Here is a 13,438-nt window from a genome sequence, read left to right on the forward strand (position 1 = left end):
CCTATGCATTGAGCGCTAGAATAGCTGACAAACAATAAACAGTATACAGTGCGTGTCTCACTTCTTCGATATACGCGTATTCACTGATTTCTTAAATTACTCTCAGTCTTCAACCCGAAAGCCACGATGTTTAAACTTTCTCATCGCCGAGCTCATTGCTACTCGCATAAAAAAGTGTTGCCACCGTCGACTTTCATCACACTAAAGACAGTTTCAACTAATTGTTATTCCCGACTAACTTTCAAATCACTGTTTTCACCGGTGAAAATAAAAAGGACCGCGATCACTTGCTCATTTAACGCAATGAAATACAATCGAGGCTGAATGGAACGTTGGTCAACTCCCTTATTCTAAGAGAAGTCAAATCCGAGAACAAGAATTAACCGATCCTATAATACTACATTTCGATATTAGTGCGAGAAAGTAAGTTAAGCTTAAGTTACGGTTTTAGTTTGAATCGGCAGGCTTTCTTCACTCGCAACGAAAACTAATTTGAGGATTTTGTATACCATCCAAAGTTTACATCCAGACGTATATACTTACAAGTGTTTCGAATAATCGGAGTCTACGTTTGAATACAAAGCAATGAATTTATTCGATCCTCGATCTCCCATACCATCCGTTAGGTTATTGATCAACAGTCAGAAAGTGCCTTTTATTATCGTGTATTTAACAAATCAAGTTAGATACATGTGCGAGAAAGTGATTTCAATCTCGTGTGGCCGGACTAGTATCAAAATTTCTATTACGATGTTCCTTTCACGATAAAATTTGATATTTATATGGAAAATTAGATCTGCAAAGTTTTACCAGACATTTTTGTATAAAGAAGCACGATGACTTTTGTTACAAGAACTGCTCGAAAAATCATGAATCTGAAATGGAAACCCAAGTCAACCCAGTATGTTTACACATTTATAGGGACAAAGTAACTGTTTATAAAGAATATGTAATTAATAATTGAACCGATGTCACTGATGAATAATTGATTATTATTCCTAGTGTTTTGAAAAAAAGAAAATCATTGTTTATTGGTCAAGTAATTGTTGTGGTATTTGAATTATATCATTAAGCTAATAACAAATCAGAAGTGATACAATTTTGTTATACAATTTGTCTTTGTCAGTTTAATTATAAACTTGTACGCAGTAGAGGGGGCTGCAAAAATATATGGAAAAGTACTGAAAGACGCCTCTCTATTGTTACGATAAGCATTGTATATTAACTCGAACAAATAAATATTGAAAGTAACGACATGTGCGATTCAACTTGTTGCAGTGATAAATGCGGACGTAGAATTCGTTAATTTATATTTTAACAAAATGAAAACTGAAAAGTAAGCACTGTGAAGATGAATTCCACGGAGAAACGCTTTTATACGGTGCTCCTTTTGGTTAATTTTGCCTGGATTAAATAAAAGTAAAATTGACTTTATGTTCGACTAATTTGCGTTGATAAACTTGACACGTGCGAGTGTGTCGCTCATAGGTTTCTACAAAGCCATAAATTCGTAAGAAGTTTGAAAGTGCATGGTGTGAGAGAATGAGGTGACTACTATCGATGTATTAAAAGCAAAAAGTAAAAACTCCAAAGTCTAAGGGGCCTACCTAAAACAACAGTATTGATTAGACGGGCCTTTTGCAAACACGCGTTTTCTCGAGCCGACTCTATATAATAATTGTCCCAGTATCCCTACTAGAATCGACAGTATAAATCGCCCACGTCATAACAATTGCCTAACGAAACGCCCTCTCCAGATTGTGCTTGCTAACGACCGATCCTCGTTGTCCTAACGTAACCTTACTACTTTTACGAGTGAGTTTCTTGTAGTTCGATCAATGCCTGAGTTTATTATCATTTATCGCATTACAAGATAACTTAGTTAGCTTAGTTATCTAATAGAAAACGGAAAGGGAAAATCTTGGAAGGCGTCGTTAACAAGAAGGACTTGCAGGTTGCACACTTCTTTCTTCCCGAATGCTATAGAAAGCCAACGAAAAGATCGCAGGCGGTGAGTCGGATTACTCGCGCTGTTTTTTATTGTGCGCAGTCTCGAGTTTTGTGCAACGAGTGTTTCCAAAAGTCGCCGAAAGCCGAACGCAGTTGCGGAGATGGGTGAAAACAGACAATGTATATCCGAAGACGTGGAACCTTACGCAGTCATCGTAGAAAGTGAGAAACTCAGCGGGTATCAATGGGACCACATTTTCGAAGTTGCGGTAAACGTCACTCGACATTTCATAATTAAATTTAATTGAGGCTCGTCGAAACGCTCTCCCAAACGTGCTCGTGTCTTTTCAGGATCCGCATTCATTGGACTTCGAGGTACACAGAATTGCCTTGAAACAAAAGCCAACGGAGAAAATGAGTATCGAATTTAAATTTAATGCCGAGCCCAATAAACAGTCGGCTGACGAATATTGTTATCGCGCTACGTGCAGCGTGATATTTTACAACGATTTGCATTTATTCTCTCAAGATTTCGCGTACGAAATTTTATGCGAAAGATTTGAGGGTGTGCCTAGATTGCCGGAACAGCTATTCACTATGCTTGAAAAAAGGAACTCCGAGCGCATAAATAATATTCAGAGCCATTTCACAACGAATCAGTTGATTCGTTCCGAGCAGTTGCGTCTCTGCGTTCGTCGGCAAGGCCCGGCCGATTTGAAGAGTGACGCAAAACCACGCGTTGACTTCCGAACTCAGTGTCAAAGCGTATCGCAAGATATTGTTATACGTGTCGAAGATAAGAAAATCAGCGCTCACAAATTTGTGTTGTCGTATAAAAGCGAAGTGTTCCGAGCAATTTTTCGCAATCCCAAAGTAAACGCTCTAAAAATCGAGGGATACAGCTCCTCGGTCGTCAAGAAAATGTTACATTACGTCTACACGGACGAAGTCGAGAGCGCCAGGGATGATTCTATCTACGATTTGTACAGAGTGGGATACGAGTACGCATTACGCGGCCTCTGCCGCTACTGCGAAGAGCATATGCTGTTCAATTGTAGCCGTTCAAAGATCGTGAAAACGCTTGCCTCGGTAGATGTGTCCAAAACGAGTTATCTCAAAAGCTGCTTGTGGAATTTTGTCCAGGCTCACGCGCGAGAAATGATCGCGCAGCCAGATTTCGTTGTTTATCTGTGCCAATCGATGAACAAGAATAGTGTTGTCCAAAAATTACTGTTTGCCATAGAGCACGAGCTCAGCATGCCAAAAGAGAAAGCTATAGAGTACATTGCGCAAAAATATACCGTAATGAAGGACAATACCGACTTTCTTGAACTGTTTCAATCACATCCTACTTTAATGAAAGAGATATACTTATTTTATTGCAATCGTTACGCTTCGATGGATCATCATTAGGTCTTGTAAATACAATGTACAGTTTTTTATGTATAGCTTTTGTGGTTCTCTAATTTTGTCACTAATTTGAAAAATCAATTATTTTTTAGTAATTAAAATATCCAATACCATCTCAACAATCTCATGAAAAAAATTATTCATTTCTCTCAAATGCCGATTATAAATCATTATATATCGCCTTGTTGATTTTTTCGCGAAAAAGACAAAGACTCGTTTCTAGAAAAGTATTAATGACAAAAGTTCGGTAATAAAAAAAAATTAATTTTTTTCTTTTGCCAGCTGGACATATATCAAAAGCCGAATATTAAAAATTTTTTGCAATATAGATTGCTAAAGAAAAGAATGGAACGAGCAGGATAAAAAGAAACAAGTCTATCTGCTAGAGTTACATCATTCAGGAAACGCCAGACGACGAAGCAAAGAGAGAGAGAGAGAGAGGGAATAAAACGAAGTGTAGCCAATCTAAAACGCAAGCGACAGTGCGCGAAAAGGAAAGAGCGATCGATTTCTATACGGCAATACGAAAGACGCACATATTCATGGCAAGGATATACAGCAGGCACGAGGCTAGCGGGAGAAACAAGGAGCGAAGGAAGGGGCCCAAAAAGGCGGCTCGCGCGCGCGCGCGCGGAGAGGGGTATTTCCCGGCGTGCGTGTTCACGCGACGACGTCGGCGACCCTGAGACATTAGCAGCAACACCGAAGGGGCCCGACAGCCAAGGCCAGCGCGCGCGCTCTCTCTCTCTCACTCTCGCTTGTAATACGTATACAGCTCTCGCGCCCGAATATTCCGCCGCGGCCTGACTTTTGCGCGGGTCTACAGGCCGTCAATAATTGTCGTACTGCTAGCCGGAGGAGGGACAACCAGGCGCGCGCGGAGAGGTATTTAATTAGCCCTCGGCGTAGAGCAGCTCTGCTTCGCGACTAATGAGCTGTAATATTTTATTGCTAACGAAGTTCAACGGGCAAGCGCCTCCAGCTGCATTATGCGGGCTCTCGCGGGCGCCGCGCCGTGCAATTTTTAATTTTTGTTCCCCGGCGCCCGACGGCCCTCTCTCGATCTTATCGGCGGGGCAGCCCTCGGCGCGTGCAAAATCCCAACTGTCGGCTGTCTTCGGCCGGATCAATGCCGCTCGGATCCGGCACCCAACCCGACCCAAATCCTTTGAAACACTCGATTGCAATTGCGCACTTGACGGTAGGTTCGGTCTCGGCGGAAGCGCCGCAATCGGCTACTCCGTTCGCCTCGAAATGTGGACGAGCAAAGTGTCTGCGGACGATTGGCTGCAAATAATCACAGTCCACCAACGCGTTAACGAATGCAATTCTCCGTTCGCACGAATCGCCGAGGTGCTCGTTACAGTGTATCGGCAGCACGACGCAGTGTCGCCCGCGATCAAAAGGACGAACGCAGGGCTCGAAAAGAAAAGGGAAGAAAAAGGCGAGCCCATTCCCATGAGCGCCGAGTGTGCGTCGGTTACCGGCGGCACGGCCGCAGACTAATTGGTCATATCGCCAATCAGTCGGTCGGTAATCCGGTCGGTCGAAAGCCCACAGCGCGCGCGCGGAGAGAGACGGCCGAGAAGCTCCGTGGCTACGCCGCGCCGCCGAGGCCGAGGCGTCGGCCGGTTTGTCCTTCAGGCATCGCCCTGCGCTCTCGGAGCGGTCGCGGCAGCGCGCGCACGCCCCGCTCCCCATATCTCGGCGCGCGCGCCGGAAATGCCGGGTGTGCCGCGAATAGCAAAGCTTTTATCGAAAAAAAAAAAAAAAAAGTAGCAGCAGAAGAAGAAGAAGACGAAGGAGAAGAAAAAGGCGACGAGGCGGCCAGACGAGCTTCGTCCCGAAAACGCTTACCTGCGCGAGAGCCCCTCTGATAAGGATCCCAGACGCGATGCTGTCCGCGCGCACCGAGTCATTCTTTGCTCCTTTTATTTCCTGCTGCCTGCAACAGTTGCGCAGTCGTGCCTGCAATTAAGCGCAATTCCGACGCCTCCCTCCTCTATTTTTTATGGAGCGCAAGCCTCGAATTATAATTTTAAATTGTTCCATTTATCAGACCCATTTAGCGAGAGTGACTTTTGGAAAAAGGCTCGTCGCTGCTGATTATCATCTTTTATTTTTTCCTTTTAATTAACAAATTCATCCCTTCCAATCTTTTTACGAAATGCCTCCATGATTATTTATCAAGCTGGCCGTGAAGAATGACAACGTAGCGTATAATTTATGTGAATTCATTTAACATCGCCCTATGCCATTTTCACGATGATGGCTACGCGTGTTTGTGTGTGTGCGCGGTGTGTGTGTGTACGTGGCACTGGAATTCATCCAATTTGCGCGAAATCCATTTCGCTTTATTCGTGTCGTAATTTTTTTTATTACAATCGGTTAGCCTTACGTAAATGCACATTTACACGCTGTTTCGCGTGCTTAATTTCTTTAATAACTGTGATAATTTACATCTGAGCTTGACTCGAACAATATGATTTCTCGTTTGCACACCGATGAAACAATCAAGCTCGTGCGCAATGTGCAATCGCAGCTAGTTTCTCCGGTTTGCCAATAGTTGCCTACGGCAATCGCGCATACACACTCGCTCGAGCTAATCGCAGCACGACAGCGGGTTCGACGGTACGCGAGAGTAAGGGTTTGGCACGCGTCGACGTCCATTTGTCGCGGAGAAAATTCAATTGGAAATGAGACGAAGAAGAAAAGACCGCGCTGCGCTTTGCAGGCGAGGCGTCTGCCGCGTCTGCGCTCTTTTATCCGTCTCTTTCAAAATAACCGGCTGACCGAGTCCTCATCTCTTGTTTTCTTAATCTGTTCCAGGAAAAAAGTTCCAACAACAACTACAACGTCTCGTGTATATTGACTCTGCCGCCGTATCAGCGGCAAGGTTACGGCCGGCTGCTCATTGACTTCAGTGAGTACGAAAGAAAAAAAAAAATTAAAAAAAAATTAGTTCGTTAATGCCTAAACGAGCCGTCGTGTACGCGCGCGCTTTCTTCGGTTCGACAATCGCGCGAGAGATTGTATCATTGGCACTTGCGAAATTGGCGGTTTATCGCTTTCGCGCGCGCGCGCGCGCGCCCGACATATCCCGAATTACGCGGCGCAAAATCGATTATCCCGCTTTCCCAAAGTGGCACTGGGCAATCCCGACGTTTGGCTAATTTTAGACGTGGACTTTTAGGCAGGCGCGCCTCTCGCGCAATTGCGCTCGCTCGCGTCTCAATGACCTCCAGTCCGGACTGCTCAGGGCTCGCTGGCCGCGTTCGCCGTCACCTCGAGCCTTCATTGTCGGATCGAGGTTGCTCGAGCGGTACGCGGCCGAAGTGGGTTAAACGGCCGAAAGTCAAAACTGCGGCCGGCGGGGCTTGCTCGACAAGGGCGGGCCGTCGCTACGTGGACTGGATCGCGAAGCTTCGAGGACGCTTTTCCTCGGTCTGGGCGATGCTGCGTCGGCGGACGGGCGAGGAGAGAGAGAGAGAGAGAGCGAGAGAGAGAAAGCGGGCGCGCGCGCCGAGGCAGGCAGCAGAGACGCAGCGACGCCCGGCGTCTCGCCGCATCGATCGGCTCGCGCTGCTCTCTCTCTCTCTCTCTCTCTCTCTCTCTCTCTCTCTCTCTCTCTCTCTCTCTCTCTCTCTCTCTCTCTCTCTCTCTCTCTCTCTCTCTCTCTGCGTAGCTGGGATAGCGATCGCGTGACCTCGCGTGACCCCGAGGGTTGCCAGGGCCAGCAGCCGACTACACCCTGCGCCATTGCCAAAGTCCTTTATATACATTTTATATATCTGCCGCAGCAGCGCAGTCCAAGTTCGCTGGCTCGCTTCCTGCATTAGCTTGCTTTATTTATATCGCTCCTGGGGATTATTTAAGCGGGCGAATTGCAACGGCTTTCGAACTCGCGACGCTGCAGTCGAGAGCTTCAGCTGTCTCGCCGACGACTGTGCACGTATATGCATTGGTTCGCGCGAGACGAGCGACAATTTGCTTCGCTGCAACGGCAATTTCAATTATCTGTGTCACTTGGCTGAGGGGACGGAAAAAAAGAATGGCAAGCTCAAAAACCGATATCGGTGTGCACAAGCGCGCGCGTACCGAGCGCTCTTCCGCCAACGTTGACCGCTCCGACATCCCCGGCGCGAGCCCGACGTTCGCGTCGTCGCTGAAATGTCATTAGTCTTTTCGTCGACGCCGTGAAAGAACCGAAAAACAGCAGCGAATTTTCGCGCCGCGTCTCTCTCCCGGCGCGGGCCGAACAATTGCATCCCGCGGCTTGGCGCGCAAACAAATTCTTCCCCGCGCCCCGACAACAATTACACAAGGCAGACACGCTAGACAGTGGGGCGGGGGAACTTGTCGGGCCTGGCGGCAGACGGAATCGCAAATCCGCGCAGCGCGCGATGAATACGTCGGAGTCGCGTCGGCGGCGGGCGGCGGGCGGCGAGAGCTTTCCGAAGTAATCGGTCGAAAGCCGCCGCTGCTGCCTGCGTCCTGCCCCGCGGGTACGAATTGTCATTCGTGCGCGGATTCCACGACTGCCGTTCACATGAAAGCTTTATTCAAAAAGCGCAAGAATCTCTTTGTCACTATCTCTCTCTCTCTCTCTCGTCCGCGACGTCCGGTTCTCTCTTTTTTAACCCCATGTCAAATCATTTGCATAGATATTGCAATTATCGCAAAGAATACTGCTCTGGGAAAAACCATTTGAGATTTATTATGTGGCAAGCGAGCTTCGCGAAAGAAGCGATGCGGATGATTAACATTTTTATTGCACGAGAGAGAGTGAGAGAGAGAGAGAGAGAGCGGAGAAGGGGAAAAAAAGGAGGAATCCGCAGCGTAATGCAGTGCCGCGTTGATTAAAAAAAAATAATAATAAATAAATAAGTAGTAAAAAAACTGAGTGGCGCGCGGTTTCATGAGAGATAGAGAGAGAGACCGTAATAGATTGCAATCATCGCGAGAAAGAGAAAGAGAGAGAAGACGCGCGCACTCGAGAGCAATTTGCTCTCGAGCGTGATTTATTGTTCGACCGCGCGGCTGCTCAACATATGGTATTTGAATAACCGAGAGCGCTCGCGACTCATATATGCATTTCCAATCCAGATTCCCCTCCCCACATCCCCACCGAAAAAAACCCCCGAAAGAATCGCGTGTGGCCGAACGCGGAAAAAGCGGGCGATTCGCGCGCGAGCGGTACAGACACGCGCGGATTTCAACATCGGCCGGACGTAAAAGCTCGTCGACAACGCGAAAAACAAAGAAAAAAAAGTGCGAGCAGGCGTGCAAAGGGAATTAATCGCGGGCCATGGTAAACGACGAATCGGTTCACCTTTGTTCCTTTTTTTTTTTGTTATTTCGGGGACGTTTAATTTGGCCGACGCCGCGCGCGGTGGTGGTGGCTGGTAGGTCGTACGCGCGTAGCATCCCTGCCGCAGCAGACAGTGGAGCACGAAGAGGGGAAAGAGGAGCAGAGAGACGACGACGCAGCCGACGACGAAGAGGGGAGGAGGGACTAACTGCGAAGGTCGTTGAACTCCAAAGCCCCGGGGGTTGCACGAGAGAGAGAGAGAGAGAGAGTATGTACCTCCCTCGCCCGCGCCTGCTTTTGCGCTAGACATCCCAGTCTCGAGGAGTCCGCAGAGGAATAAAGCTCCGCACCGGCGATTCTTGACCGACAACTACGTTTCGCAATTATTGCCGTACAACCACAGCAACCCTCGCCAGCTGTGCGATGGGATTTCGAGCTTTGACTGGCCGCCCATTGATTTGTTGGTTTTTTTTTTTGTTCTTTTCTTGCCTTCGTTCTCTTTTTTCGGGCGCGGATCGCAGGTTAATGTTTGCGGTCGCCCACCGAATTTATCTCCCACGCTTTCCGCGCTCCTCTTTTTCCGAACTTGAATCGATTTCGCTCGCCGGCACTATAATTGACTCGCCTTCGACGCAACATCAATCGACTTGGAAAACTCGCGAGGCGCAGTCCGATGTGATCCCGCGCGAGCTGACACAAACGAAAAAGAACAGCCTGCGGCTTGGCACCGGCGAGTTGTCGATAATATTGAATTTTATGCGCTTCGCCTGTAATCTATTAAATTAAAGTCGCTACTGAATGAATATAACGCCAGTTACGAATGACATTGAATGCGCACACGCCGGGAATGCTCGATGGAAAGCAGCGAGGTGCGATTAAGTGAAAAAACAAAAAAGGCACTTGGCGCGAAGGGCATGAGAAAGCATTGGCGAGTACGCGTAGAAAAGTTGCCGAGCAATGCCGAGGAGCTATGAGAAATGAAAAGACTCGGGCAATCATGTTACTCTGGCGGCGCAAGTGCCTGCGCGCGCGCGCGAGAGAGAGAGCCATTGGCCTCGGTCGGTTGGACAAGCAGTCGCCGTGGAACGTTCGTTCAACCGCACGCACCGCGCTGGCTCAGGTGTTCGCATGCGTGTGCGCTCGGGCCTTTCGACGTCGAGGGAAGAAAATTGGCTTTAATTGAGACTCGGCCGAGAGCCCATCGTCGACTGGATGTCTTCGAGCAGCGCGTTGCGATTTGCCGACGAATGGCGGCGGCGTCGCCGCGGGACTGCGCCCATCGCGATGGGTTTCGATGATCCGCGAAAAAGCGCGAATGACGCCGACGCGCTTCGCGACGCGGACGCTATCTGCAATGTCCCGTCGATCGATTAGCGCTGCCGAGGTTCCGCCGTAATGGCACTGATCTCTCCGACTTTCATCGATCGACCATTCCAAGTGGCCTGCCACGTCGTCCGTTGAAAAAAGAAGGCGGTCGATCGACTATATAACCGACTCTCTCTCTCTCTCTCTCTCTCTCTCTCTCTCTCTCTCTCTCTCTCTCTCTCTCTCTCTCTGGCGAGAAAATCTAACGGGCGTCTACGGCCTCTCGGTGAATTTTGCGCTCCGACCGAGGCGAGCGAGAGACGCATAGCGAGTGGCCGGCGCAGCTATACAATATGTTCTTTCGCAGGCTACCTACTAACGAGGGTGGAGAATAAAATAGGCTCGCCGGAAAAGCCGCTGTCGGATCTCGGGCTCATCTCTTATCGTAGCTACTGGAAGGACGTGCTGCTGCAGTACCTGTGCAACTTCGGCGGCAAGGAGATTTCCATAAAGGGTAAGCAGAGCGCGCCTTTTCCCGTACATTTCGGGCCAGTTTGGCTGATTCGATCGAACCACGTTGACAGACATCAGCAAGGAGATGGCCATCGACTCGTCCGACATCGTCAGCACGCTGCAAGCCTTAGGAATGATGAAGTACTGGAAGGGCAAGCATATCATACTTAAGAAGCAGGTACGTCACTTGTGTCCCCGCGTCTAATCTTATTGACCCACATGTCGCTTGGTTTTCATTCGCCGTGCCGCGCGACACCCGAGAGCACCGTCGCGAAATCTCGCGTTTTCGCGCTCCCCGAAGTTCGTCGAACTCGTCTCTTTCTCTCTCGTGCGCGCACCAAAAGTATCGCTCGGGGGAGGGCAAGGGAGCGCGCGCGTGGCATTCGAATCGGGCGACACGAGGTTGGAGACACCCTTATACGCGATGCACGCGCGCGGAAATCGCATTGGAGGAGAGAGGGCCTCGAGCCGTCGACGCGAGGGAGCGAAAAGATACTGACGAGATGGAATAAAAATGACTGCAGGACGTGATCGACGACTACAAGGAGCGGGTGAAGCGGCGAGGTGGCGTCTACAAGGAAATCGATCCGGAGTGCCTGAAGTGGAGCCCTTTCCAACCGCCCAAGACGCCCTCTGCTACGAGCTGAAGTCCTCCGCGCGCCGAAGCCCCGCTCTAGGCCGTCACGGCATTGTGCCTCCTCTGTACTTTTGGCTCGCACGCGCGACTCGCGAGCCTGCTTTGCCGCTCGCTTCCACGCTGGACTTTTCCCTTAGACGCGCTGCCTTGATCGGCCGACTTTTCGCCGACTTCAGTTTTGGCGCGGCCGAAAGGAAACGATATTGTCGGGAGTAGAGACGACCGAGCAGAGCGCTCTGTGCATTTGCCGAGTACTCAAAGGCAAAGTCGATCGAGCCACGATGTAAAATCAACGTAATTTAAAGAAGGACAATGATTTTTAATTGACCTTCTAAGGAGCTTACGACAGTTCGGGGTGAAATTTTCAGTTTCTTTTTTTTTTTTTTTTTTTTTTCTCTCGAGGTGCAATTCTCACGTGAACAATATTATTGATTCTAGTCAAAATATCAACAAGACAATTCACCCCAAGCATATTCATTTTATTTCATACCAATAATAATTGTCATACACTCGAAGACTTGAAGCATTATTCTATGCGTCTACAATTTACTAACAATCAGCATTTGATTTATTTTCTCTTCCTTTCGTTTCCTAAAATTTCACTCCAAATGTGTCAAACTGCATCGTTCCATATTCCACAAATGTGTAATGTATAGGTCGAATGCAGCCCGAAGAAGATATTATGAATATTTTTGTATTGCTTGGGATTATCGTAATACTTTTTACTTGGATCCTGTCGATGAAAAAGTAAAATTTATTACTGATCTCTAGAGCAACGGAAAATTGATTATATTCCTTTGATATTGATTTGTCAAATGAATTGTTATTTTATCGCAGCATGGCTAAAGTCGAAACTAAACTAACAATTGCTCTATGGAAATATGTTAATTTCTTGGCATCTAAATGTTTTAGAATGCGAATGGGAGCATTTTAAAAGTAATATGCCCGCCCAGTAATAATTTTCGAAAGATTGGCTATTCTAAAGAAATAATTAAAATAATACGCCGGAATAGATGAAGTGTTATTCTAAAACATTTACGATGGTGATTGTCTGGTTAGATTTGTTCTATAGCCAAAATTTTATATAACTTTCTACATTTTATAAATGTATTATGTAGATCCGAGAGATATTGAAATTGCTTATCACTGACTGTGTTATAATCATGGTATTGTAATTTTTCGTTTCTAATTTCCGCTGTCGTTACCTCGACATGGAAATTATTGTACAATGCATTGTACATTATTAATATAATTAGAGTTATTGTAAATGTGGGATGTTATTTATCGACTGAAAAAACATGTTCAATGTGTGATTTTTTACAGATTTTTTTGAGGTTGTCAAATCCTTGATATTGAAAGAATTAGGAAGTGTGACGGTTGTCAAGTACAAATCATTAATAATTTTCACGTGTATAGATTTTTAGCTGGTAAAGTATTTATATATAGTTTCCTATGACTGTAGCTATCTATAGCAATATGCAGCTGTATTTACAGTGGAAACATTATGAAAAAAAATTTTATTTTTAAGTTTTATTCATTGTTTCATTTTCATGTTTTTACATTGCATCGTGCGATTCAATTATCTGTAAGTCTTTATATTTTAATGTAACATCGACATTTTAAATCAAGTGTCATGACACGTTAGTTTTCCGTATTCATTTCCATGATTTCATCATCAAACGTTTAATGTAAAATATACTTGTAAAATACTAGGAAATTTAAAGGTAATAAAAGCCTTTTCCACAAAAATTTTCGTTTTATTAATTATCCGTTACATAACCAAAGAAAATGTTCTATTTACAATTGTCAACAAAATGATTAGTACACGTATCACGATATTACATTGATGACTAATAACGTCAATGTAGCTTTTATAATTAATTTAAGATCTCATTAAACCTATTAAAGTGCTTCTAAAACTCTTTAAATCCGCAATTCAATTCGAAAAGTGCTCATGTTTCTCTCAAGCAACCGTTGCAGACTGAAAGAGCCGAAAGCCTAAATTTGAAAATTATTTGTTTTCCACCCAACTGTTAAGCTTATGAGTCACTGGGATAATACACTTAAGATGACAAAGTCGAAAGAGAAGAAATATTCGCGTCTCATCGGTTCTCAACCTGAATTCGTCATAGCCTCTCCCTATCTGCAAAATATATGCAAACGAGGCGATAAATACGTAATAGGATCTTGCCATGTACACGCGGAAATAAGCAGAAATACAAACCAGCCCCTCCTCGTCGTCGTCGTTGTCATCGTCGTCGACGTCGTCGTCGCTGTCGCTCAGCGCAGACGTACACTTGCGTACATTACTC

At 46.4% G+C, this 13,438-nt stretch overlaps 2 protein-coding genes across 2 annotated transcripts in view; both read left to right on the forward strand.

Annotated features, from left to right (window-relative positions):
- Window positions 1–12,862, forward strand: part of LOC131663601 (histone acetyltransferase KAT7) — a 30,826-nt gene extending 17,964 nt beyond the window's left edge. The window contains exons 10-13 of the mRNA XM_058934078.1: window positions 6,190–6,283; window positions 10,344–10,490; window positions 10,561–10,667; window positions 11,014–12,862. Coding sequence (XP_058790061.1) covers window positions 6,190–6,283; window positions 10,344–10,490; window positions 10,561–10,667; window positions 11,014–11,136 — 471 coding nt within the window. The 3' untranslated portion in view covers window positions 11,137–12,862. The remainder of the gene's footprint in view (window positions 1–6,189; window positions 6,284–10,343; window positions 10,491–10,560; window positions 10,668–11,013) is intronic.
- On the forward strand, window positions 1,660–3,474 carry LOC131663604 (uncharacterized). The gene is made up of 2 exons (XM_058934080.1): window positions 1,660–2,219; window positions 2,302–3,474. Exons 1-2 carry the CDS (start codon window positions 2,112–2,114, stop codon window positions 3,361–3,363), a joined length of 1,170 nt encoding a protein of 389 aa, XP_058790063.1. The 5' UTR covers window positions 1,660–2,111; the 3' UTR covers window positions 3,364–3,474.
- Window positions 12,863–13,438: the final 576 nt, after the last annotated feature.

This window comes from Phymastichus coffea, unplaced genomic scaffold, assembly GCF_024137745.1.
Source record: "Phymastichus coffea isolate CEN01 unplaced genomic scaffold, Cenicafe_Pcof_1.1 PCOF00036, whole genome shotgun sequence".
NCBI classification, from domain to species: Eukaryota; Metazoa; Arthropoda; class Insecta; order Hymenoptera; family Eulophidae; genus Phymastichus; species Phymastichus coffea.